Source organism: Silurus aristotelis (genome assembly GCF_946808225.1).
Source record: "Silurus aristotelis genome assembly, chromosome: 24".
In the NCBI taxonomy this organism is placed as follows: Eukaryota; Metazoa; Chordata; class Actinopteri; order Siluriformes; family Siluridae; genus Silurus; species Silurus aristotelis.
In genome coordinates this window covers 10,428,481-10,455,992 of record NC_139597.1, presented here as the reverse complement: position 1 = coordinate 10,455,992, position 27,512 = coordinate 10,428,481, and the positions used below count along the sequence as shown (strand labels likewise).

General features: G+C 38.3%; 4 protein-coding genes across 6 annotated transcripts in view; 3 read left to right on the top strand and 1 right to left on the bottom strand.

Annotated features, from left to right (window-relative positions):
- Positions 1-27,512, top strand: part of cct2 (chaperonin containing TCP1, subunit 2 (beta)) — a 92,053-nt gene that overhangs the window by 34,599 nt on the left and 29,942 nt on the right. The window lies entirely within an intron of this gene.
- Positions 271-11,088, top strand: arfgap3 (ADP-ribosylation factor GTPase activating protein 3). Its single transcript, XM_083528077.1, has 17 exons — positions 271-306; positions 347-726; positions 3,202-3,320; positions 3,400-3,472; positions 3,761-3,892; positions 4,083-4,163; positions 5,574-5,646; positions 5,753-5,809; positions 5,888-5,928; positions 6,082-6,221; positions 6,990-7,121; positions 7,598-7,729; positions 7,898-8,038; positions 8,146-8,269; positions 8,373-8,460; positions 8,795-8,919; positions 9,447-11,088. The coding sequence occupies exons 2-17, from the start codon at positions 658-660 to the stop codon at positions 9,462-9,464; spliced, it is 1,545 nt and encodes a 514-aa protein (XP_083384203.1). The 5' UTR covers positions 271-306; positions 347-657; the 3' UTR covers positions 9,465-11,088.
- On the top strand, positions 11,996-16,457 carry ikbip (IKBKB interacting protein). Of its 2 annotated transcripts, none has more exons than XM_083528079.1 (3): positions 11,996-12,394; positions 13,055-13,172; positions 15,555-16,457. In XM_083528079.1, exons 1-3 carry the CDS (start codon positions 12,192-12,194, stop codon positions 16,356-16,358), a joined length of 1,125 nt encoding a protein of 374 aa, XP_083384205.1. In that variant the 5' UTR covers positions 11,996-12,191; the 3' UTR covers positions 16,359-16,457. The 2 variants fall into 2 exon arrangements, with proteins under 2 accessions (XP_083384205.1, XP_083384204.1); XM_083528078.1 differs by lacking the exon at positions 15,555-16,457 and adding an exon at positions 13,573-15,346.
- ckap4 (cytoskeleton associated protein 4) lies at positions 19,997-22,567 on the bottom strand. 2 transcript variants are annotated; one of them, XM_083527844.1, is made up of 3 exons: positions 22,132-22,567; positions 20,431-21,498; positions 19,997-20,400 (listed from the first exon to the last, which is right to left on the bottom strand). In XM_083527844.1, exons 1-3 carry the CDS (start codon positions 22,441-22,443, stop codon positions 20,215-20,217), a joined length of 1,566 nt encoding a protein of 521 aa, XP_083383970.1. In that variant the 5' UTR covers positions 22,444-22,567; the 3' UTR covers positions 19,997-20,214. The 2 variants fall into 2 exon arrangements, with proteins under 2 accessions (XP_083383970.1, XP_083383969.1); XM_083527843.1 differs by having other exon boundaries at positions 19,997-21,498.

The following is a 27,512-nucleotide window of genomic DNA, read 5'->3' as shown; positions in this document are numbered from 1 at the left end:
TGCACTACTGACCAGTTTCACGCAAGACCTGGAAAAACGTCCATATTATATAAATTTTTATAAATATATGATACCATGATTATTTTAGTTATTACATATAATGAAAATGTAACTTAACTGACAATCATGCAGAATCAGTGCGAGATTCATTAATGGGTGCGAAGAAAATAAAGTGAAACCGGAGACCATAAAAGTCAATAAAACGGAAATATAAATAAAAATGAAAAGTTCCTTTTTTTTTTCTGTGATCCCTGGTGATGTTGAATACGCGCTCCCGTGTGCTCAGAGATCTCTACGACGTTGAAGGCGCGCTCCCGTGTGCTCAGAGATCCCTACGACGTTGGAGGCGCGCTCCCGTGTGCTCAGAGATCTCTACGACGTTGAAGGCGCGCTCCCGTGCACCAGCAGGCGGCTCAGGCCCTCGGGCGCTGGGATCTGTACACTATCAAGTGTCCTTACTACAAAGTGGCCTAGTGGTTTTTGAATGTAGAAAACGAAGCGCAAGTCAAATTGGAGCACAGCCCCCTGTTTAGTGTAGTCGTGTGCAGTTTAGGATGCAGCCATTTTTTTTTTTTGACGTTGAATACGGAAGTCCTATTTTCAGTATTTTCCTGCTTCATTCCTGCCAGGTGAAAGCGTCTTCAACAGGTGACAAACATGACGGAACCCACTAAGCAGGACATTTCTACCATCTTCAAGCGTCTCCGCTCCATTTCTACCAATAAGGTGAGTGTGGAGAAGCCCTGGGAGATGAGCTCTGACTTGTTTATTATAGTACAGGAGGAAGTAGACAGGATGTCGGACACGTCACTCGGTGAAACAATACTGAAACATATGGCACGACTTTCTTAGCTTGTTGTTTTTCCCCCCATGTGTTTCCACCCGACCGATTTATAATAACATGCACAACATGTCATTGGCTTAATTTCATTATATCCTCACCCATATTTAAACATGTTTATATTTTTACTTGTGTGGTCACAGATAATTTTGATTTCTTTCCAAGAATTATTATGTCTTACATTTACTGACATTCGAGGACTTCCAGGGCTCTGTGGTTCACTTTTCACTTAAAATCTTCTATTATCATTATTTTCAGTCTGAACCCCGTTAACATTGCACAGTTTCCCAAACCAGGTGCTGGAAAAACCTGGCACAGTTTGTGCAATAAGTGCAAACATATGAGAAAATCCTTATACTATACAAGCAACACATCTGCTCCAAACCAATTCTTCCTCAGCACCTATGTTTCTATTCAACCCAATAGCTGCAAAAAGTTGGTGGTCAGATTTCCTGTACAAACTTGGAGAAAATGCCACAAACATGACCATCAGACAATTGCCTAATTTTAAGTAATATGATTTCCTGTCATTATCCACCTCCCTGATCATCTAACCCTTTCCAACTCACTCCTCTATCTGTCTGTGTGTCTGACTGTCCCTGGGTCTTATTCTGTTATGGGAGAAAAAAAATAGAGGCATTAATTGCTTTACTTTGGAGGAAAAGGATCTGGGGTTGTCGGTTACTGCTGCTAGCTTAGTCATAACACCACATTACAGCAGACTTTGCAATATAGACCTGGCTATCACGTCTCATTTGCTGTGAGCTGATATCAGGTTTCCATATGGTGCTAGGTTAAAGGAGAAAATAGAGGGATTAAAAAAAAGATCAAAGATTGAATTTTCTGAATAAATCATGTCTAAAATAATAATTTTTAACAACCATTGTATGTAGGGGAAAAAAAAAAAGATTAGAAAAGGTATCTGGAAGCATTGGGCTATTTCCACTTGTCCCCTACTCACTGCTCTACACTTGTTAGGGTGTGTCGATGCTCTAACACACCTGATTAAACACAGATTAAGTAGAAGTGTGTGTTGCTCCAGGGATTTCACTGAAATATTCAAAATATAGTGTAAGGTTAGAATCTTGTCAGTGGACATACGGTGCACTATATACAGACATCCTATTAGGTATTTGTAATATGTATCAGTGAAAAGAGGCCACTGCAAGAGCTGCATTGAGTAAGCATTATACTGTATATACCATCTGTTAACTACAATCTCTATAGTGACACTGACATGGTAGCATCTATGGTACGTTTGTTAAACACTGTTATACACGTATTGACCACGTTTTGGGACACTCCTACTTTGCTGATCCAGCTTGTGCAATTCCTTCTTTATGTGCACTCTGACCATGAGACAATGTTGTCTGGGTGTTTTGGTTGAGGTTTCCTGGCCTTGCTGCTCCACATGATAGACTCATTATCACCAGGACATTAAATCACCACCCAGATAACAAACCGTATATAAGAACAGAGTGGCCTGAGTATAGTAGTTATACATAACAAAAAAGTGTGAAACAACTGAAAATATGTCATATTGTAGGTTCTTCAAAGTAGCCACCTTTTGCTTAGATTACTGCTTTGCACACTCTTGGCATTCTCTTGATGTCTACTTTGAAGAACCTACAATATGACATATTTTCAGTTCACTTTTTTGTTATGTATATAATTCCACATGTGTTAATTCATAGTTTTGATGCCTTCAGTGTGACTCTGCAATTTTCATAGTCATGAAAATAAAGAAAACTCTTTGAATGAGCAGGTGTGTCCAAACTTTTGGTCTGTACTGTATATAATGGAAATCTAAATAAATTAGGCAGAATTTTTTCTAAACAAAGATGCTCGACCCATTATAGTGAACTGAATATGCATAATATATGCCTGACCGATATTTCCAAATATTTAATTTATACTATATTATCCTGCACTGATGTCCCTGCCCGTATTGCATAAAATATATTTCATATTTGGGGTGCCAGGCTAGCGCTTTAGGTTCTGTTGCTACCTCAAACCTCTGAGGTCCTCAATTTAAGTCAAAACTCTCATCACTATTTGTGTGGTGTTCCCATTTTGTGTCTGGGTTCCTAATGGGTGCTTTAGTTTCTTTCCATCTTCCTAAAACATACTGGTATATGCAGTAGACTGGCCATTCAAAATTACTCCTAGGTGTGTACAAGTGTGTAAATGTGTGTGCACTGTGTATAATCCAGAATGTGTTTCTCCATCACACCCAGTGTTTTTGAAACAACTGCAACCCTGTCCAGTATAAGAAGTGCAGAAAAATGAATTGGTTTTGTATTGTAATTGTATTGTATACATTAAGTGATGTCCTATGTTGTATTAATGATTGCTTCCAGGCCTGTTTTGACTGCTTTGCAAAGAACCCAAGCTGGGCTAGCATCACCTATGGTGTATTCCTGTGTATTGACTGCTCTGGCACACACCGTTCTCTGGGGGTGCATCTGTCTTTTATCAGGTAAAAAAAAAACACGTCATTCTAATCTGTATCATGCACATATTAATTTTTGTGTAATAACAAACAAATTGTTGAACAGGTCTACTGAACTCGATTTCAACTGGTCCTGGTTTCAGCTGCGTTGCATGCAAGTTGGAGGGAATGCCAGCGCTGTAAGTGACCACACACACACACACACACACACACACACACACACACACACACAAACACACACACACACACACATCCCAGGCTTTATTTAGTCAGTTTTAAAATACAGGAATCAGACTAAAACCCAAGTGAACATGTAATTTGTCATAGTTGCTACACATCCTAGTAACATAAAGGTCTGTATCTATCTCTAAATGCTAAATAATTTAATTCTGGTCTCCCCCCCTTAATTTTTAATCACACAGACAACTGAGGTTTAATAAATGAAATGTATTTCTCTCTTACAACAGACTGCTTTTTTTGACCACTATGGATGCACTGCCAGTGAAACCAACGCCAAATATAACAGCCGTGCTGCTCAGCTTTATAGAGAGAGGATCAAGACTCTAGCTACCCAGGCTACCAGACAGCATGGCACTGAGGTTAGGCACACAAACACATGAAACTTTCTACACACACACACACTCATGCATGAGATAATATGCAAAAGGTAATAGGTGAAAGTCTGTCATATCTGCATATTTTATTTTGTAAGCACAGTAAGGTTATGAATAAAGGTCTGTGGTGATGGTCTCTCTCTCTATCTCTCACTTAATCGCTCTCTCTTATTAGCTCTGGCTGGACAGTCAGGCTCCTCTCTCCCCAACATCTCCTGGGGACAAGCATGAAGACTTCTTCAGCCAACACACAAGGGTATGTTTGTATTTTTGCTTATATTTTTCCTGAAGGACCATCTTGTTTTGATTTTGCTTTGGGGGGGGAAGAAATCTTCTTTGTAACATTTTTCTTAGCTTAATAACATCATTTTATCATGTAGGTTAAGTATTATAGAGAAGTAATCAAGAATAGTTGATTCATTTTGTGGAGGTTTTGCAAGACAAGTTAAAAGAAAACCCAATACAGTTCGTGTTACCAGGAGATTTTCCCATGTTAGAACAGCATTCCCTCTGACACTGAAGAAAATCATTCAACAATATTTGAATTCTGTACTTGTTTGCATGACTTGTGTTGAGGTAAATCTTTGAGCTTTTCATTGGTAGCACAGTCGAGTTTGTATTGTGGAACATACTATCGTATTTTTCGGACTATAAGCTGCTACTTTTTTTTTTTCTTTTTGAACCCCACGGCTTAAACAACGAAGCAGCTAATTTATGGATTTTTCCTGGGTTTTTCCCGGTTTCACAAACTTCAAGCCAAAAAACTGAACCCCATAACATTAAACCAATAAAATTTCCAAACGGTAACGAAAAAACGCACCTCACCTGTGTTCTGAGCTGCACGGCTTCGGGAGAAAAAACTTTTTTTTAAACGCACGACGATGCCAAAAGATAAACTCAGTGACGACAGTGAACAATGACTTTCTTGGTAGGCTACTGTTTAGATACAAGCCGTTGTAGCGTGTTGAGTCTGGGTGAAGGGAGAGCTCGCTAACTCCAGTTACAACAGAAATCATATAAGCACAGACAGGTTTCCAAAACTCATGCTTTTTTTTTTTTTGGCAACAGCGTTACGGGTTAGTCAAAGAAACTTAGAAATAAGCATCAGAAAATAATAAGGACATATTCCTCGTCTTGAACACATGTAGTAATACCGGAAAAAATGCAGTGGCATGCTATTCCCAAAATACCGCTATGCTCCTAAAGGAATCGCAACATATTTCACCCGTTACACCGTGTGTAACGTGTCTTCTGTTAAAGCCTGTGTAAAGTTCATTAGTGTTATAGACAGGTGCGGCTTATTTATGTTAAAAATAAAAATATTTATCAAATTTAGTGGGTGCGGCTTATAGTCCGGAAATTACGGTAGTTTCATCCTTGGTAAAAAGCAAAGCAAATTCTGTGCAACTACAGTAACCACAAGAAGATTTGTAGACAAAACAGCGGATGATGACCATGAAAAACATTAAGCAGTGACAGTAGTATAAGTCTGTATAGTTTTGTTAAAAATGGTGGAGCATTTTTCTGTGAATCTAGTGTAGATAAATTCTTCCAGTCCACCAAGGTCAGATTGTGTCTACACTTTTTTTTATTAATAATTCAACAACTGAGATTAATAGTTCATGTCTGTGAAATAATACTGTTTTCTGTGTGTCTACTTGCACAGAATGAAGGAGGATCCTTTCAGCAAAATCTTAATCAAGCACAGGATGCAAACTTGCAAGACAAAAATAATAATGGTATAACAAGCCAAACAAACACTTGTTGTGTACTTCAATGTATACGTGTTGTGTGAGCACATAACTGCTGGTGAGAGTGTAACTAAACCAGAATTGTTCTCTGCAGAAAACGAAGAAGGTCCATCCGTTGAACTTCTTAGTGTTTCGCCAAAAGCAGCTTTAGGTAAAGAAAAGTATCATTTTAAATGCTGTTAAATGTGTTTAAATGTAGATATTTATGGTTTTATGCCTTTATCATCAGACACTTTTCTAAACAAAAAGAAGCCAGCAGCCAAAAAAACGGTGAGGGTGTACTTTTTTTTTTGTTTTTGTTTTTTGTTATAATCGTGGCTATTGAATATGGTATTCATTGAGTCTGTACTATTTAGTGGGTGCAAAGCAAATGCAGAGGGAGTTTACATGGAGTTTTTTTATTTCATTTATGTTGCTGAGTAGCTGGGAGCTAAAAAAGGAGGTCTGGGGGCTCAGAAAGTGAGCAGCCAGAATTTCTCAGCTCAGGAGAAGAGAGCTCAGTCTGCAGACAAACAACGTGAGGAGGCTGTCACTGAGAAGAGTGTCAAGCCTGAAGAGCAAGAGTGAGTCTCCCTCTGCATGTTTTTACACCCATTTAAATAATACAGTAATGATCTAATTAATTTTCCAACATTGTAATTCAAAGATTCACAGAATCCAAAGAAAAAGAAAATTTGCACACATATTGCCTTGTAGGTGAGTGCATTGGGACTAATAACCCCAAAGGATCCAACAAAACAGAAGTGGAAGCTTTTCATTCATTAAATTGGGATTATATTGGACATTGATTCATCTTCAGTAAATTATGATTGGGTTTATATTTTGGGGAAATGGCATCAGCTATATTCATCAAATTATATAAAACTGAGTGGGACAGTGTGTGGGAATACCTTCACGAGTGAGAGATAAAACATACCCATGCATACCTACTTTAGCACAGAAGTAGATAACAGCCAGAAGGACAGTAGTACGTTTATTTTGCAACCATACACTCCAAAATAATACTGTAAAGTGAAGCAGCCAGCGGACATGTAACCAATAACATACAGTAGATAAGATTTATTATTGAATTATTTCTAAATGTGTATTACAATGGCTTTTAGGTTAGTAGGATTGTATTTGTATCTGTATTACCTCATGTGTATTGATTTTACCACACGCTGATGTTAATTTTCATGTAGCTTTTTCTCAAAGGAACAATGATTGCATGGAATTTGCCTGTCAGTAGATAATGTGGTTATGTTTATTTTGCTGTAATAAAATATATAAATAAAAAAAACCCTCAGATGTTCTAATGTTTTGTCTGTCTGCCTTGGTTTGAATTGTGTCAGTGTGACCTCTCTGAGGCTGGCCTATAAGGATCTGGAGCTCCAGAGAAAAAATGATGAGAAGAAGCTGCAAGGGCTTGAGGGCAACAAGAAGGAGCAGGCAGAGAGGCTGGGGATGGGTTTCTCCCACCGGAGGTAAAGGATTTTACTTCATGCGATTATCTTTGAACTTCTGGTATAGATTACAATAGAGTAATTTTCCACGGTAATACTATAACCAAACAACCCAACCAACAGCATGCCCATGTATTCCATGATTCTTAAAAACACTTTTACCAGTTTATGGTTGTTGATTTTTAATAGATGATGAACTTGTTGGTTTCCTTCAGACCAAACAGATTTGAGAATTCAAGATTGTCATAATATATAATAGAAAATAATCAAATGACAATAAGAGTGTATATCATTCAATTACAATTTCAAGTCTAGACCTGGTGTAATCAAAAGAATAACAGTTCAGCCTTTTAATAGCAATTAATGGCAGTCCATAGAAAGTTTGTTGACTTTTGGAGTGCAAGGCAGACGATTTGAAAAGAAAATTGACTTTAAGCTAAAAATCAATTTTGGTTATTTATTTGTCTGAATTTTCTGACTTTTTGTCCATCTACTAGTGGAGTGTCTCACTCTGCCCTGGCGGACATGCAGACAATTCAGCAGGACACGCCCCCTTTGACCCAGTCCTCCTCACATACTAGGAAGTACAGTGAAGATGATGACGAGGAAGAGGGCTATTTCTTCATTAGGTGAGATCTGTTTCAGACACGTCACTCATAAAAAATTGCAAATAAAAGTGTTCATTTTAATACACTAAAACCTATTTTAATAAATGTAATGTTGTCGAATGCTGACGACACATTGCTCGTTACATTACACTCTGAACTCTTATCCACTACCTTCTATCTTCTCTGTAGAACCTCCTCCAAGTATAATAATGATGTGCCTCAGTCATCTGACCAGTTCTTCTCCCAGTGGGAGGACATTAAGAAGAAAGAAAGCAAGAAACCAGAGCCTGACGTTTATTTGAGTTCCAAAACATCATCATTTGAAGACAGGTTTGAGCTTTCTTCACTATGGTCATTGTAAGGACCTGCCAAGCAATAGTAAGACAATCACATGGTCCCGTGTTATTATTATTATTATTATTTTAATTTATTCACAGGACTGCAGCAAGGAGAAAAGCAGAGCCTGGTCCATTACCTGTCTCAGATGATGCCCAGAAAAAATTTGCTGGAGCGAAAGCCATCTCTTCTGACATGTTCTTTGGTAAACAAGACAACTCTGAGGTAATGACGAATTACACATTGCTCTATGCATTAATAACACAATTGCTCAATTGAAAGTTGCCTCACTGTTATGTATTTATGATGAAGTTTCTCTTTTGCCCAGTATGAAATGAGGACACGACTGGAGCGTTTCTCGGACAGCTCAGCCATCAGTTCAGCAGATCTGTTTGATGAGCAGAAGAAACAGACAAGTGAGTGGCAGAACACCACAAGCGGACATGTTCATAATCTAAACTCATTACAAATATACAGGGTTTTTTTTCTTTTCAGTTAAAACAATATACCCCCTTTCAGAATGTATACAAGGGGCACATAGCACCAAAATGTGCATGAACGGCAGCTTAAAACAAATAGAGAGGATGTTTTTTGGGAAAGTGTGCTAGATCTCATGTGATGAAGATAAATAGGTTATATAGGGTGTTTTGTCAATTTTATAAGTAAATTATGTAAGAGAGGAAAATTCTAGAGAAAAGCAGATATCGTTAAATACCTCAACTCCTACTGACATTCTCTGTTGTCTTGCAGGCAGCTCTTATAGCCTGAGCAATGTGCTGCCCAATGCTCCAGATATGACCCAGCTGAGGATGGGTGTCCGCTCGGTGGCTGGCAAGCTGTCGGTCATGGCCAGTGGAGTGGTTTCAACTATACAGGTCTGTTCCTGTTTAATTCCATTCACAAATTACAGTGACACTCAATACAGCTTAATGTGGAGTTTGCTAAAAAAAAAAATCATTGTACAGAGATTATTGTTAAATAAATTGATGGGCATGCTACAGATTATTTTTATTTAGCAATGTTTTTCTGGCAGTGATGCTTTCAGAAACTGTCATTATGCAGAGCAAGGTATTGGTCTGTCCTGGGATTTAAACTCACAACCCTCTAGCATGGAACCTTAACATCACAAGTTTTAGCTAGAAATGAAAATCTATGTATCTGTGTAAATGAAAATCTATCAGCACTTCTGGCCAGTCACTTGACCAGTTAAAGAAGTAAACAGAACTAACTGGTGTATAAACTGTCTCTTGACCTTTTAAAGTAGGACTTCTTGGTTAATGGGAGTGTTTTCTTTGGGGTTTTTAGTTACAGGCTTTAGTCAAACATAGCATTTGTCACATAGTTACCACTATCAATTTTATATGTTTAAAAAAAAACGTATGGTGTATGTTCTCTGTTGCAGGATCGCTACAGCACCTGAAGATATAGAGTATACAGACTGCAATCCTTAAGACCCTCTCAGATCCTCTCAGCATTACGTAGAGAAACGATTTGCCTGTGTTTATAGGTCCCAAATGCATTACAATTAAATATAATGCAAATATATGTAGCTTCATTGAGTAGATATATAGGTGGTTGATTACACATTACACAGTAGAGTTAAACCCCCAGCTCTATTGGGAACTGAAGTGAAGGGTAGCTTATAGTTTCTTCCCCTATAAAAATGAAACCAAAATTGAATTAGTTTGGTATGCACTTTTTTTGACAAATGATAAAAAGCCCAATGTTTTTTTTTTTTTTGTTTTGTTTTTGGGTTTTTTTTTTTGCTTTTTGTAAATTGCATTGTTTACATGTTGTTGAAACTGTTACACATGGATTATGCTAGATTATTATAGTTTTTAAAAAGTAAGATGACAGGGACGGATGTATATGGGATTGAACAGCTTTATTTTTTGTAGGTGTTCTTATATCTATTGATAATGGGGAGAAACACAGCACTAAATATGATTAGATGTACTATATGTACCGGCATAATAGGGTTAATGTAGTTAAAAAGTAGCTTGTGATCCAATAATTGCTGTTTACTTATGGGTGTGAGTCCTTCATGTCTGTAGTCACCAGTTTAGCGATTTTCTTTTTTGTTTTGCTTGCTTTAATCCATTTATAAAACCTGATTATGTCTGTGAACCAAACACCCGAGTCGACTAATTCAAACCTACAGGTCCAGAGTCAAGTACTCTGGGTATGGATAAATTTAGTTTGCATTTAGATAATTACCACATGCTTTTACATATTGGCAGGGTTACAGTTATCTGGTTTATGGTGTCATAAACTACTATTATGCAAAATATGCAATTTAGATCATTCAGAGTTTTTTTTTATTATTAACAGCCACAAATACGGCAATTATTGGCCACTTTAGTCAAGCGTTTAGTCAAAAGTTAATTGGGGAGGGAGGTTCATTCCTAGTTGTATAATATCTATCTTAAAATTAATCTGACATTTAGAAGTGGTTTGAGTGATCCGATTTGAATCTGATTGAAATGAACCTTTGTATATAGATAATACCAGTGGAAAGTAATATACCATACCAATATAATTCTGATACTTGATTTGCATGAAATGGCCAAGTGAAAATGGATTCTTGGATTAATTGTCAATTGCCATTTATTCATGGTGGAAAATGTTTCATTTGATGGTTTTTTGTTGTTGTTGTTGTTGTTGTTGTTTAATTTTTTCCTATATTGATAGATTTAGCTATTGGTTTGCATGGGCATTTTTTGCTTGATTTATAAGTTACTTTATGCACTACAACTTATCGAAAATGGAACAAGGCTAAATTGAGTACACATAATGCTGAAGAAATCACAAATACAGTGAATGCTGCATAAAAACACAATTTCTTCTACGAAGAAAGACTGTGTGGAAGGTATAAATGAGCAGTTTGTAGCTTTATGCTTTAGCCAAAGCTGGCAACAAGATTTGCACTACATAGGGAAAGTATTTGTTTGTAAAGTGCAAAGTCTATTCCTGCCAATTCTTGCAATTATAATAATGGAATATTTGAATTGTGCTTTGATTAATAAAACTCATTTTTGTGCCTCCTTGTGTTGTAGTTTGTGGAATTTCCAAGGGATGGAGAAAAACATTGGTTCGTTGACTTATAAGCAGTGCGTTTCTTTGCGCAGGCTACAAATATTTAAAAAAAGGTTTCACAGTGCTCTAAGATCTGAGCACTTTAAACTCTAAACTGTTGTCTCTGTTGGTCCTCATTAAAAAAAAAAGAAAAGACTTAATGCATCATTCTTTATCTTGTTCATGTTATGGAACATGTACTACAAAGCTGTGGCTCTCTAAATGAGGCCAATAAAGAATAAATCCAGAAGCTCTTGTTTTTTTTGTTTTTTATTTTTTTTAAAGGTAGAAGTTTTTGTAGTTTGATTAGTCAATTGAACTAAATTGGTATTAACCAGACCTTAATAACTGAAGTGGAAATCTTTAAATAGACACCAAATAACATTTTTAACAACATGATGACTGGAGGACATGTGACAGGAGAAGTGTTGTATTTTACAATGTACAATAATTAGTGCGAAAATAAATGTTTACAACCTTGTTTTTACTGCCTTACCCTAATAAATACAAACGTTTAAACATTTCACGTATTGTTTAGATTACTAGGCTCCAAAGGAAGGGTTTTTGTGCAATGCACTGAGTTGGTTTTTTTGTATTTTTAAGAAAATTTGTGTATATTTCACATTATGCATACAGTGACACAAGTAAATCATGCGTCCTCCAAGAGCTAATCTTGTTCTTGTTAAAATATTCTGCCTGCTATATGCTCAAAATATATTGAAACATGAACAGGGTTTCTTTGCATCGAATATCAACAAAAAAAAATCATCTATTGGATAGAGTGTACATTTTCAACCTCCGCCGACTAGTTTTATTGAGTAAAAACGTGCATTTACGTGTAAAAGGTTTGAATGGGTTGCTGAAGCGCGTGCGTGTGAGGAGTCGTGCGCGACCCCGCGAGCCTGCAACGTGGCTGCATGAGAACTTCCTGAGGACTGAGTAATTATGAAAACTGCAATAACCAGTAAAGTACATTTAACCCTCCTTAACGGTGTGAACTGCAGCTCTTTACAGCTTTTATAAGCAGTGAACTTCGAGCTTTTTCTTAAGACGTGAAAGAAAAGTTGGAAAAATGCCGAGCGACGGAGTAAAGCAGAGAAAAGGGAAAATAGCGACATCTAATAACGGAGAAACTACAGAGACACCGAAACCGTGTGGAGGAGATGGAGAAAAGAAAGATGGAGATGCATGGGGGAAAACTAATCCGCGTTCTTCAGTAGATATCCGGACTGTAGTGAGTTTGGTGTCTCTGAGCGCCTGCTTTCTTCTCGCCTGGTAAGTCTTGAGTGACTCTACTAGACCAACTGATATATCGTTTATACATTATCGCGATATCGATATTACAGTAAGTAAATGCATCCAAAACCAGTCAATTAGTTCCTGCGAGTTTTTTTGTTAAAACAGACAGATTTTGACCCAACAGATTAGAGAGAATTGTATCCAACTTTGGCTCCTTATTGGCTAGGTTGTTGTGAAAAGTGTCCCAAAAATGTTCACCGTGTTGGCACAATGTTGTATAGGAAAAACCAACACAAAAAATAGACTGGAATTCACATGATCCATCCATTGGCATGGAATTTATGCCTAGCTTAGGGACACCCTTAAAAAAAAAGCTGGCATGCAAACACTAATCACACCTAGGAGTCATTGATTATGTAAATCATTATATATTTTTGGTCCATTAAAATTAGAGATCCATGCATACATATTCACACCTAGGTGCAATTTTGAGTCACAAATCCACCTCCTGGTATGCTTGTTTTGAAGGAGGAAATCAGAAAACTCAGACACTTCCAAGCTCAGGATCAAATCAGGGATTCTGAGTCTAAAAAATAAAAGCATAACGGTGTTACCGCAAAAAAATTTATAAAAATGCCTATTGTGAAATATATCGTATTCACATTATATAATTGTACCATTTCTTTTGTTTTTCAGGGCCGTTCTTCAGCAGAATGCGAGGTTTGATGAAGTTGAGGAAAAATACAGGCATTTGTATGAAAAGGCATCTGATCTGCTAGCACTGGAGAACAAATTCAGTGCGGCTTCCAAAAAGGTGGGCATGTGGTTTTTGTCTTTTGAGTATAATGTACTTTATACTCAATAAAGTCTTAGAATAAACTCTTGTACATTTATCTAGTGCATGATGTATGATGCATTGCTAGGACATTTATACGCTACTTATCTACACTACACAGGACCTGAATAGATATTTTAGGTGAAGCTTCGAATTTTTTATATATATATGATAAAATCAGAATGATCTGTTCAGAAAATGGCGCATCAGTCACATGCAGTGTTTGTTTCGTCTGTCAGATTAGAATGCATGGGTTTATTACTCGATTAGCAATGCCGTTAGATTCCGTGTTGGTGGTTTGGCATGCGCACTGCTGTGAGGGTGAATGTGAAACAGCAGAACTACAGCCAAAACACCCTGTCTTGTGTTGTGGGTGCAGCAGGACGCCTCCGAAGACCGTCTGAAGGGGGCGCTCTCCTCACTCACCATGCTAACTGCGCTGCAACAGGAAACCAGCTTCCTCAATGACATTGTTACAGCGATGCAAGAGGACCAACATGCATCATCGCATCGCCTTAAAAGTGTAAATGAGCGCTTCTTGAATGTGACTGAGACTTGGCAGGGTGGACTAAACACTGTGACGGAGGACCTGACGATGCTAAAATCTGAGTCTCGGTCAGTTCACGGTCGTGTAACGGAGCGTGTTAACGAAGCTGAGGAGAGCCTACGTGCTCTAGCCAAACGCCTGGAGGAGTTAGAGGACAGCACAAAGAGAAACGGACGAGCGCTGGAGCGCACAGAGGAGAATGATGCCAAGAGCGTCCAAAGTCAGCTGGACTGGAACACCAAGCAGGTGAGCAGGCTTCAGGAGCAGCTTGGGTTGCTGTCTAAAAGAGATGTGGAGTTTGAGGACAAGCTGGTTGAGATGGAGCCACAGGCCAAAGAATGTGCGACACATCTTCCTGCTGTAGAAGATGCGGTTAGGTCCATCCTGAGGTTAGGAGCTGACCTAAGTGGGGCCGAGAGGAGGCTTGAGGAACTCACGCTGCAAGTGGTGGGCACCGAAGACAGTATGCTCAAGACACTGACTGACATTCTGGCACTCAAGCAGACCCTCAATGATCTGCAGGTGGACAATAGTGTGATGAAGGTGAGGAATGAGCTCAGTGTTGTCTTGGATACCATAAAGGAGCTTAAGCATATACATAATGAAGAAGTCATGGATTCTGGAAGAGAGGAGCCAAAACATGAAGAAGGGAAGCAATTAAATTATGATCTACAAAGTTTTAAGGGGAACCAGTTTGTAGAATCAACAGAAGTTCACAGTAGTACTGCAGGAGATGAGGAGATCCCTTTAACTGAATTGAACGAACTGTACTGATTTTGTTTAAGACAAACTATAAATCAGAAAAAGACATTTTTAATATGCTTGGTAATGTACATGCCCTTGGTATCAATCTCTTCAGAGATATAATTATTGTTTTGTATGCAAATGAAAACAAATGTATTTGTTTTTATATGAAACTGTCCATAAAAACGCTCATCACAAAACATAATATTGTTCAATGTACTGAATGTTATGTCATGTTTCACCTTTCCATTAAACCATCCACAGCCATCATGAAGTGAAACACTGATAAATTTCACTTGAATATATGTCACAGAAGAAAAAATAGTATCTGTTTTATGTTGCATTTAACATTTCTGGTAAGTCATTGCCATAATGCTCCTTAAGTGTTCACTTTGCACTTGATTTCCATTTTGTTAATTACTTTCACATAACTACTAGGAGCTCCAAAAGTTATTATATATTATAGTGTTCATTCGAGGTGGAATACAAATGATAACAACCAATACTTCGAGTTGATGATGGATGAGAGATACAAATCCCCAAGAAAACATTTAAAACCTGAAATGTGTGTGAGTTCTTTGCTAATTTAATAATCAAAACATTTATAATAAATATTTCATATTTATTGCTTGTCCGGTGGATTATTCACTGTAGTGGCCTAATAGTTAGTCATTGACATTGATTGAGTGCAGGGAAATAGGAGATTTGATTTCAAACTGTAACACAAGATGATGGACCAATATTTTGTAAATGATTTACTTTGATATGTTTCCTCTTCCAGGGATTCATGTTGATCAGTTGTAATGTACGATGCATAGAAATGATTTCCCATTTGAATAAAAACAATTATAAAGTTTAAAAAGTTTCCTGACTGGTAACTTAATGATACAAGTAAGAAAAGTAAATACTGTGTTTATGCTATGAACATATTTTTAAATTTAGTATTCCTGCTTTTGTCATGTGTTAAATTGATCCTTATTTATCAGATAAAACTCGGTTAGAAGTGACAGTGACTGGTGGATTGATAAAAGTGATCTCAGGCTCTATCTATACTGTCTCTCCTGCTATAGTGTGAGGAGGTCCAGGTGCAACTCGCCAACCAGGAAGTGCAGTTGCCACTGTCCCAGATGAGCAGCTTAAAACAGGAAGTAGCCCAGCTGAAGGAATGGTCTTCAGGCCTTAATGAGCGACGAGCGCTACTGCACACTAACCTGGCCCACCTGACACAGGCTGTGGAGCTCATAGAGAACCGCACCACTGCTATCTCCAGTGATGTGACGGCTAAAGTGGCCTCAGTTCGAACAGATGTAAGGCGCATGGGGGGTCTGGAGGGCGATGTGGAAGCTCTTCTTAATCAGACCAATGAGCTTGAGAGCAAGGTGACTCAAGCCGAGAAGCTTATGGTCAAACGCATCGGTGAGCTGCTAGCAAACAGCATTAGTCGTGTTTCAAGCCTGAGGACCTCTACAGAAAAAAACGCAAAGAGCCTAGAACAAATCCGCAAACGCATCCCAGAACTGTACGCCGCCGATACGAAGCTCACAGAGCGAGTCCTGACACTGGAGAGCGGCCGAGCCAAGCTGACAAAAACTGTGACTTTTGCAAGTGACCTCCGACCCAAAGTCTCCACCATCAAGAGGGACTTTGCCATGCTGGAGCCACAGCTGGCTGATCTGACTCTAAGGATTGGCAACTTGGCTGAAGACATGATGAAAAGAGAGGAGGAAATTTCACAGATCAGGGAGAGTTTAGCCAAATTTGCAGATGTCCAAAAGGACCTTAAAAAAGCTCAGGAGGACTTGGCAGTGGAAGTAACTACTGATGTTGTGCACCCCAAAGACCTCAGTGAAACACTGAATCACACAGAACTCTAACCTGTACTGTAGACTGGCCTTAGTATTATGGGTTTTTTTTTTTATACTCTGATTAAGATGCTGAAAAAGATGTTCGGGATTAAAGTGTGTTTAAAACAATGGCTTTCATGAAAGTGTGTATATACACTAACTTTCTACAATCATTTTAACTTCTGTTCCTAAAAATAAGTGGTTCTTCCCTAAACTGTATGTCTTTTGATGCAGTAGCAGTAAACTTAAAACTAGAAGACCCAAACTTGTTCTAGCATGATAATGCCACTGCACACAATGTCAGCTTCATTAAGATATGGTTTACATGAACTGGAGTAGAAGATCTTGATTGACCTGCTATGGCACGCTGACCTCAACCCTACATAACAACTTTGGGATAAATTGGAATGCTTTTGACAAACTTTTGTCCATATGTTGTACCTATGATGCATACACTTTTTACAAAATTATTACATTTACAATACATTAAATGAGTTAATAGCACTTCTAATCTATATTATTCTTTCATAATTACAAGATATTAAAATGGCTTAAAGCAATTTAGGTCATTAAATAATGTAACATTTACTTTTTAATCTTGTTCTACTTTATCCTGATCACACAATCTCAAAACCTTTGTGCTCAAGACAAGATTAAGCACTAAGTAAAGTACCAGCCTACTATATATATATATATATATATATATATATATATATATATATATATATATATATATATATATATATATATATATATATATATATATATATATATATATATATATACGTTTATAAGGTCCCCTGGTGGTCTAGTGGTTAAGATGCAGCGCTTTTACCGCTGCGACCCGGGTTCGATCCCCGGTCAGGGAACCATCCCCGGCCACTCTCAGTGCCGGTCCCAAGCCCGGATAAATTGGGGAGGGTTGCGTTAGGAAGGGCATCCAGCGTAAAACATGTGCCAAATCAAACGTGGGGAGGATCCGCTGTGGCGACCCCTAACGGGAGAAGCTGAAAGAAAGTTTTATATATATATATATATATATATATATACGTTTATATACATATATATACATATATATATATATATATATATATATATATATATATACAGTGAGGAAAATAAGTATTTGAACACCCTGCTAGTTTTGCAAGTTCTCCCACTTTGAAATCATGGAGGGGTCTGAAATTGTCATCGTAGGTGCATGTCCACGGTGAGAGACATAATCTAAAAAAAAAAAAATCCAGAAATCACAATATATGATTTTTAAACTATTTATTTGTATGATACAGCTGCAAATAAGTATTTAAACACCTGTCTATCAGCTAGAATTCTGACCCTCAAAGACCTGTTAGTCTGCCTTTAAAATGTCCACCTCCACTACATTTATTATCCTAAATTAGATGCACCTGTTTGAGGTCGTTAGCTGCATAAAGACACCTGTCCACCCCATACAATCAGTAAGAATCCAACTACTAACATGGCCAAGACCAAAGAGCTGTCCAAAGACACTAGAGACAAAATTGTACACCTCCACAAGGCTGGAAAGGGCTACGGGGAAATTGCCAAGCAGCTTGGTGAAAAAAGGTCCACTGTTGGAGCAATCATTAGAAAATGGAAGAAGCTAAACATGAGTGTCAATCTCCCTCGGACTGGGGCTCCATGCAAGATCTCACCTCGTGGGGTCTCAATGATCCTAGGGAAGGTGAGAAATCTGCCCAGAACTACACAGGAGGAGCTGGTCAATGACCTGAAAAGAGCTTTGACCCCCGTTTCTAAGGTTACTGTTGGTAATACACTAAGACGTCATGGTTTGAAATCATGCATGGCACGGAAGGTTCCCCTGCTTAAACCAGCACATGTCCAGGCACGTCTTAAGGTTGCCAATGACCATTTGGATGATCCAGAGGAGTCATGGGAGAAAGTCATGTGGTCAGATGAGACCAAAATAGAACTTTTGGGTCATAATTCCACTAAACGTGTTTGGAGGTAGAAGAATGATGAGTACCATCCCAAGAACACCATCCCTACTGTGAAGCATGGGGGTGGTAGCATCATGCTTTGGGGGTGTTTTTCTGCACATGGGACAGGGCAACTGCACTGTATTAAGGAGAGGATGGCCGGGGCCATGTATTGCGAGATTTTGGGGAACAACCTCCTTCCCTCAGTTAGAGCATTTAAGATGGGTCGAGGCTGGGTCTTCCAACATGACAATGACCCGAAGCACACAGCCAGGATAACCAAGGAGTGGCTCTGTAAGAAGCATATCAAGGTTCTGGCGTGGCCTAGCCAGTCTCCAGACCTAAACCCAATAGAGAATCTTTGGAGGGAGCTCAAACTCCGAGTTTCTCAGCGACAGGCCAAAAACCTGACTGATCTAGAGAAGATCTGTGTGGAGGAGTGGGCCAAAATCCCTCCTGCAGTGTGTGCAAACCTGGTGAAAAACTACAGGAAACGTTTGACCTCTGTAATTGCAAACAAAGGCTACTGTACCAAATATTAACATTGACTTTCTCAGGTGTTCAAATACTTATTTGCAGCTGTATCATACAAATAAATAGTTCAAAAATCATACATTGTGATTTCTGGATTTTTTTTTTTTAGATTATGTCTCACAGTGGACATGCACCTACGATGACAATTTTAGACCCCTCCATGATTTCTAAGTGGGAGAACTTGCAAAATAGCAGGGTGTTAAAATACTTATTTTCCTCACTGTATATATACACACACACACACATGTATACATATACATTTGTATATAAATGTGTATATATATATAAATGTGTATATATATATGTATATATATATATATATATATTTATATATATATATATATATATATATATATATATATATATATATATATCAGATTCAATCATCATTTAATGAATATAGTACGTATATATTCTGTGAAAGTAGATGTTATGTATGTTGGAGATATTAATAATGCAGTTGGCCATGTTTAAACTCACCCAAAACTGCTATAATAAATCACAATGTAAAATAACAAAAAACACACCTACACTGCATAATTCACTCCATATCTTTATGTGCTGCTTTTAGATAATGTAATATTATTACATAATATATTTTGATGTTATAACATTTGTCACATATCCAGTATTGATATATTGTTTTTTATGGAATGATCATTTCCACCCTGTTTCTTTAGATTATTTTAATGATGTTGACGTTTATTCTGTTATCATCACACTGTAATTACTGGTATCAGACATCAGGATTTTCTCTTGAGACATTTTTGTACACTGACGACAAACTGTTTCTTTTGTTAAAAAGTTTGGCCTCCGTTTGATTTGTGCTGTGTTGTAAGTTGCCTGAGTCAGAGGAAATAGAGGGGGTTGTAGTTCCAGGGCAATTCCCCCCACAACCAATCATTACAAGCCACCAGGATACATCTGAAGCTGTAAACCAATGGCAAGTGACACTGCATTCCATCTCTAAAGTATCTGTTGATGAAAAGGCTTAGTGCTGCAGATACCACACATTGCTTCCCTGAACAGTGGGTTTTGACAGCACTGTGATCGTGCACTGTGTAATGTAAGACTTCATAATTATTCATAAAAAGACAGTATTGCTAAAAGAAATACATGTACTGTATACAAAAAATACGTAATTATAAGTTTGGGGCAGCAGATATTCACAACGTGTTTATGTTTTAAATATTTTATTGGAAAACTGAGCATTCATGACACATTCAGAACTTTTAGAGCAGCTTGGATTGGAAGACGCCCGTAAGAAAATAAGTCCACGAAGAAAAAAAACAACAGTGCATGATATGTATTTTTCAGATTCACAGAATCAGTCCATTGACCTTTTCCAATATGATATTTTACCACCTAAAGGTTTAGACTATAGATTGTTTTACTTACTGTCTCTCCTCCTCCTCTTCCTCCTCTAATGGCAATTCCTCAACTTCATTCTTCCCCTCAGATACCTCATCTGTAACTGAGTCTTCATCAACTGCCTCTTCTGTTACTAAACTGTCCTCAACCGCCTCCTCGGCTGCAGGCTCTTCCTCAAATACTTCTGGTGCTTCCTCTTCCTCAACTAACTCTGCTGCTCCTGTCTCCTCCTCAACTACCTCTTCTGCTCCTGTCTCCTCCTCAACTTCTGAGGCCTCTTCCTCTTCTTTCTGAGCATCGTCATTTTGTAGCTCTGGCTCTCCCCAAGCCTCATCAACTTCTAACCTGGCATTAGTGTCAGACAAAGCTTCTATGCTGGCCTGGAGCTCTCCAAGGCTACTTTTTAATCCCCCCAGCTCTTCCTTTAGTGCTTGCCTTGCAGTCTCAGCCTCCTGGCTCTGGGCAGCTAATGAGCTCTCCTGAGTGTCATATTTGGAAAGAAAAGCCTCCACTCGGCTCGCCTGCTCTGTGGCAGAGTTTTCCAGTGCTTCTATACTTTCTTCAGTGGCTTTCACCCTGGCCTCAAGGTCGTCTTCCCTGGTCTCTGTTTTAGACAGTTCTCCCCTCATGTCTGTCTGGAGGCTCTGCAGGGCTTGACTGGTTCTGAGCTGGTCATCCTTCATACTTTGGATCTGGTCAGACATGGTCTGCACCTTGGCCTGTGATGTGGATACCTCCTGCCTCAATGAGCCAGCAGTAGACTGCACTAGAGACCTGACTGCCTCGATTTCCTCAGCCAAGGACACCACTTCCTTGTTCCTCGTCTGCAGCTCTGAACTGACTGACACAATCTGTTCTCTGAGAACACCTATGTTGCCTTCTGCCACCTCATTTGCAGTGTGAAGTCCAGCCACAGCAGTGGTGATGGACAAAAGCTCATCTTTGAGATTACCAGGCTCATTGTGCTCTTCCAGTCGGATTTTGAGGTGACTGAGCTGGGCTTGAGCTTCTTCTTGAGCACCAGTGAACTCGGCTACGCTGTCAGCAATGGAGCCACTTAGCTCAGCCAGGCGCACCTCCAAAGTTTTCTCCAGAGAAGAGAAATCATGCTCCCGTGCCTGTTTCACTTCCCGGATCCCTTCGGAGAGGTCACGAAGGATTTCGTTCTGGAGTTTCTGGAGCACTTCCTCAACCCTTCGTGTTTCTGTTTCCCCCTTTATTATGGCTCGATTGGTGCTTTCCAGTTCGGCTTGAGTACGGCCCACTGCAGCCTCCACACCCTCCAGAGAAAACTTCATAGAATTCACCTAAAAAAAAGGGTGACGGTTACAATATCACATTGAACTTTACACACACAAGGCTTATATCCATTTATGTTTTTAAATCGACAACAAACTGACATTATGAAAATTACAATTTAATATAGAAAATTTATATATTTAATATGGACCCGGCTGACATTTGGACAAAAAAAAAAAAAAAAAAGCTATAGCTTTGACAATGACAATGATTATCCCATTATGTTGAGTTGACGGTGACCAACACACACACACACACACACACACAAAGTATTTTAGATATCTACTCCATTCATAGATGTTTCCACTGGCCTGAAGGAATAAATGGAACAGTGAGTGAATAAACTCTTACTCTTACAAACATGAATATTTTAATAAAGACTTCCTTTTTGCAAGTGTTATACAAATATATTGTTTCTAATGTATTAATCTAACTTTTTTCCACCATTGTGGCCTAAATATAACTTTGTACAAACATAAATTTGGTTGCCAACTCATCAGGGACCAGAAGGAGAACTGGGGAGTGTTAGATCTTTCTCAATTTCTGCTATAGCTTTAAGAACCATTGCTCTATAATCAGAAAAAAAACAACTGTTACCTTCATCAATCAGTAAATAAATAAATAAAGGTTTATTAGCCCACCTGTAGAAGAGCATGTTCTACTTTCTGGAGAACTTCGGCGTTTTTCTGCAGGGCTTCTTCACTTTCTGAGCGGATCTGGTTCACTTCAGTCAGCACTCTCTGCAGGTAGAAAGAGGCGAAGGCTGCTCCAGACACTAACACCAAGTAGGACAGAGCAGACAGAAACTTGGAGATCTTTCCCGAGCCCGACCTGGAGTTTGCAGAACTGTCTGCTTTACTGACTTTAGGGATCTTCTTCGGTGCGTCATCCTGGGGGTTCGCAGCGGGTTTGTCGCTGGAGCTAGCGCTCTTGGTTTTGTTTTTGGAAGGCATGACTTGTCCGTGTTTCTCCGCACAATATTCGCTGCTGTGGCTTTTGTTACGCTACGAGTCGATGTGGAATGAATGCAGCGTATCACGGAGCGCGTCGTGGCCGCTACTGCAGCCGTGGCACACTCTCGGGTTGCCATATTGGACATAAATCTTCCTACACAGTGGAAGTTTAAAGCTCTTTCAGTTCAGGTTGCTTTAATTCCTTTTAATAAAGCAGGCGTATAATAGAAGCAACAAATAAACAATCTCAGTCATTTTAAAAGTGTAGGATTGTTATGTGCTATATTATAATACCTTTTAAAAAGTATTCATCCATATAATCCCTGGACACAAACAAGGGTCACAGACTGCTTGTGGAAATATAGAATAGCCTTTATTTGTCACATATATATTACAGCACAGTGAAATTTGTTCTTTGCATATCACAGCCTGATGTGATCAGCCATGATATGGCACCCCTGGAGCACAGAGGGTTAAGGGCCTTACTTCAGGGCCCAAGCTTAGCAATACTGGGGCTTGAACCCCCAACCGTCATATCAGCAACCCAGAGCCTTAACCACACTGTCCACAATGGTTTTTAGCAGCGATGTTTGTTTCTTTAAAATAGATTTATGTTCTAAGATATTTACTCATTTTGTTGGCAGGTTTGCAAAGCAAGCGAATGCAGGGCTTACACTGTGTGATTCGTAAAGTCCTTTGCAATTGTTGCTTGTCAGACTGTACGTCACACTGTAGGTTCTCAGTTGTAAAATGTCATAGACTGTATGAAGGTCAATAACTGATGCACGCAAGAAAAAGACACCTTTAAAGTTTTGCGTCATCGATCACATTCAGCCCTGCCTTCTCTCGCTAACTGTAGCTAGCCGCAAATAAAAAACTGATGTCAAATCAGTGATCAAAGATTACAGATTTTAGCCTAGGATTTTAGGAATCTTTTAGGATTTTCTAAATTTGTCCACATCGGATGAACAAATCTTGGCCAAAATCATTCGGTATGCACCTGGCTTAAGTCTACTAGGTATATACAGGACAGTATCTACAACTCCTTTTGAGTTTCTCAATAATGAAAGAAAATTATGATAAAATACTACTTAAAGATTTTTATAACATCATTTCACAGTACTGTACATATAGCCTACTCTACTTACGACCAAATCGTGTTACGACAAATCGTGGTCGACGACTACCTGTATTACTAATTTCTCTGCACACATTTATTAAAAGGTAGTATATATAAAACAAGATGAAAAAAGAACATTGTTTCCAGGTTTTCTCCTGCATATCTGGATGTAAATGAGTACAAAACATTTAAGATAAAAACTGAAGAAATGTCAGACATCATGTCATAGGATGTCACAAGACTGGTCCGAGGAATCTCCTGAGCCAGGCTTTCGGGGATTTACCGTGCCATAGCTACTTTGCATAGAATTGAGCGAATTTGTGATGCTTTGTCTCTGTTGCTAAATTTGCATCGTTGTTATGCACACATGCAGAAAATGCATGGCTGTTTTGTCATTTGCTAGTGAGAATATGGGGGAAATGGTTTGCATTGGCATATTACTTGCTGTGTAAACAAAACATGTAGGCTAAGGAAAGTAATTACATAATATGAAATAAAATAAAAAAATAAACAGTAAAAAATTTTCAACATAATATATCTATATTTAACTTAAAAAAATATGTAGAGTTGTACTAATCAACTTGCATTTCTCAATATAGGCTGAATAAACTGCAATGCCTATATTCTTGAAATATTTGCAATCTGGCAACATTGGTGCTGCTCCGTGGAGAAGGGGCGTTTTCTTTCTCCACGACCAGCTGCAAACTTTTCCGACTATGTGCAGAACAGCAGCAGAAGAATTGAGAAATAACATCTCTCCCGGATCTAACACGGTTTTCTAAAGTTTTTCTGCAGAACACAATAAATATTAAAAATATTATTTCATACAGTGTGGGTTTCATCTGGAGAACAGAGTTGTAAGATACTGTATTTGGGTTTGCTGTAAATAAAAATATAGATGATTAAGATGGTCAAACATAGATTACCTAAATTACAGTGAATCTGAGATTGTTTGGAAAAATATAAATTATTAAAACTATTACTGGATGTTATAGTACTTATAGAATTATTTAAGATTAATGTAGTCAAACTAGACAGGCAAAGAGATAGATAGATAGATAGATAGATAGATAGATAGATAGATAGATAGATAGATAGATAGATAGATAGATAGATAGATAGATAGATAGATAGATAGATAGATAGATAGATAGAATGTCCTTATCTAATATATGAAAGATGAATATTATAAGATGCATGTGATCCTATATTGTAGGTATGTACATGTATAGTGTTCAGCATGACATGAAATTTGGGCTTCCTGTAAGACTCAGGCAGTATGACTGTGAATAAAAAAAGCTTTTTGTGGAGGATGTCAGCTGAGAACTAGTTCCGTTTGGCTCTTTTAGTTGTGCCACCCCTCTGATGTGGCAAATTTTTTTTACACAAACATCTGTTCTTAAAGAGAGTTTGCTAACAACATTTCACAACATTTCACACTGCACCACCAAAGGTGTGACAACAAAAAGCTCTTCAACAGATAAGTAAAGATAATTAAAAATAATTATATATGAGCTGCTGAGCTACCACTCCCCCCTGTGCAAACAGTCACTGGACCTAATGGACCAACATTGCTTCCTTTCCATACTTTAACACCTTGTAATTCTGTCTGGACTGCGGCTGATTGGCACTAACTTCACCACAACCTGTGCTGTAAAGACTTCCTGACAATCCTACCTGTGTAAAAGTATTGATACCTTACTGCAAAACTTCCTCCATTGCAAGTTATAAGTCACCAATTCCAGTATGACGTGAGTAAATTGTAGCGTATGTAATTTGAACAATACTTGAGTATTTTACTCATATTAAATGTAGGCCAAACAAGTCTTTCAAAAAAAGACAACAAAAAAAAAGCAATTTTTTCAACAGGTCTCTTTAATTAACAAATTGATTTATAGTTAAATGTCACAAAGTAAACAAACTATTAGATTTTAAAAGAGAAATAAAGGTTTCCACTTGCAATGCCAGGGCTTGAACCCCCAACCTTGTGTGGATCTGCTGATCGGTAAACCAACACCTTAGGCACATAGCTACCAGTTCTGACTTGTACAAGCAGTCAATAAGCCTAATGAACCAACATGGCTTCTTTTCCATACTGCAACATTATTTAACTCATATTAAAAATAGGCCAAACAAGTCTTTCAAAAAAGACAAAGAAATAAAGCAATCTTTTCAACAGGTCTCTTTAATTAACAAATGGATTTACAGTAAAATGTCACAAAGTAGACAAACTATTAGTATTCAATAGACAAATAAAAATAAAGCAAGCAATGGGCTCAGGCAAGTGATATCAGGGAATGAACCTCAATCTTCTAATCACTAGCCCAAACCCTTAACCACTGAGCTACCAATCCACCCCTGAATAAGCAGTCACTGGACCTAATAAACAAACATGGCTTCCTTTCAAAACTTAGTTATCAAATGAATGTACAGTGTAATGTCACAAAGTAGACAAACTATTAGTATTCAAAAGACAAATGACAATAAAGCAACTAATGGGCTACGGCTGGCGAAACCAGGGTTTGAAACCTGAGCTTTTAATCAGTAGCTGAACACTTTAACCACTAAGCTACTAGTCCAATACTGAATAAGTAGTTACTGGACCTAATGAACCAACATGGCTTCCTTTCAAAACTTAATTATTAAATGAATGTAGTTGAATCTCACAAAGTAGACAAACTATTAGTATTCAATAGACAATTAAAAATAAAGCAACCAATACTGGGGCTTGAACCCCAATCTTCTAATCACTAACCCAACACCTTAACCAGTGACCTATCACTCTATCACAGAGCCAGCCGTCAATGGACCTAATGAACCAATAGTTCTTCCTTTCTAAACCTAATTATCAAATAAATTTACAGTTTAATGTCACAAAGTAGACAAACTATTAGTATTCAATAGACAAATAAAAATAAAGCAACTAATAGGCTCAGGTTGGTGATAGCAGGGTTTGAACCCCGATCTTCTAATCACTAGCCCAACACCTTCAAAAACCTGAGGTACCACCCAAACCCGGAATAAGTTGGCTGGTAACTACTAATGTTAGATAAAGTACAACCAAATTTTTAGAGCTGACTGATTTATTACCAGTCTCAGGGATGGGCAATATTTTTATTCAACTTAAACAAAGGCTGCTTTTCAAATTTTTGGAACTGATTCTTGAGTCTTTTTGGATTGAAAATGAAGCCAGCAGTGCTAAAGACTCATGCACAGGCAGCAGATGTGAGTAGCGGACAGTTAAATCTTAATGAAATCTTCAACAGACGTGCAGAATGTAATCGCTAACGGTCATTGTCAGTAAAAATTACATATATTGAGTCACAATTGTAGTTAAATATAGAGTACAGTGCCAATTCAGCACAGAGGATTAAGGAGGCCTGCAGTGGACTCAGGGCTCAGGGCTTAAACCCCCGACCTTCTGATTGGTAACCCACTTCACCACAACCTGTGGTGTAAAGACTTCTTGACATTCCTACTTGTGTCAAAGTATTGATACCTTACTGCAAAAGTGTGCTAAGAACACATTTCCCACATTGTTAAACCTTCTCCACCAGTCAGGATTTCTAAAAATGTTAACTTCATTACTACACTCTCTCCACTGGTTGATGTAGCTGCCAGCATTACATTTAAACTGCTGATGCTTTCCAACAAATCCAAAAACAGACCAGTGAATACCCACCGTCCTCATCACACCCCACTCTGCAACACACTTCCTGTTCATCTAGAGTGTGGTTTGATTGGACCGACCACCCCTCAGGGTACAAGGAGGACATGCTTTAGGGTTAGGTACGTGAATCTCACCAAGGTAATGGAATGGAATGTATTGTCCCTGCAGTCTGTACAGCTGAATCCTCAAACTAAAGCTAAAGACCTGCATATTTACCAAACACTTTTTTTTTGTTGTTTTTTTTATTCTGTACCTACCCCAAATCAGGATTATTGAAAT

What these genes read in the sequence shown, in the direction of transcription:
- arfgap3 (XM_083528077.1), top strand. Translation starts at nt 658, where the DNA reads ATGACGGAACCCACTAAGCAGGACATTTCTACCATCTTCAAGCGTCTC. An exon ending in ATGGGTTTCTCCCACCGGAG is followed by an intron (nt 7,122 to 7,597) that starts GTAAAGGATTTT and finishes TCCATCTACTAG; the next exon opens with TGGAGTGTCTCACTCTGCCC. An exon ending in ACATCATCATTTGAAGACAG is followed by an intron (nt 8,039 to 8,145) that starts GTTTGAGCTTTC and finishes ATTTATTCACAG; the next exon opens with GACTGCAGCAAGGAGAAAAG.
- ikbip (XM_083528078.1), top strand. Translation starts at nt 12,192, where the DNA reads ATGCCGAGCGACGGAGTAAAGCAGAGAAAAGGGAAAATAGCGACATCT. An exon ending in GCCTGCTTTCTTCTCGCCTG is followed by an intron (nt 12,395 to 13,054) that starts GTAAGTCTTGAG and finishes TTTGTTTTTCAG; the next exon opens with GGCCGTTCTTCAGCAGAATG. An exon ending in TCAGTGCGGCTTCCAAAAAG is followed by an intron (nt 13,173 to 13,572) that starts GTGGGCATGTGG and finishes TTGTGGGTGCAG; the next exon opens with CAGGACGCCTCCGAAGACCG.
- ckap4 (XM_083527843.1), bottom strand. Translation starts at nt 22,443, where the DNA reads ATGCCTTCCAAAAACAAAACCAAGAGCGCTAGCTCCAGCGACAAACCC. An exon ending in TAGAACATGCTCTTCTACAG is followed by an intron (nt 21,499 to 22,131) that starts GTGGGCTAATAA and finishes CCTTTTTTTTAG; the next exon opens with GTGAATTCTATGAAGTTTTC.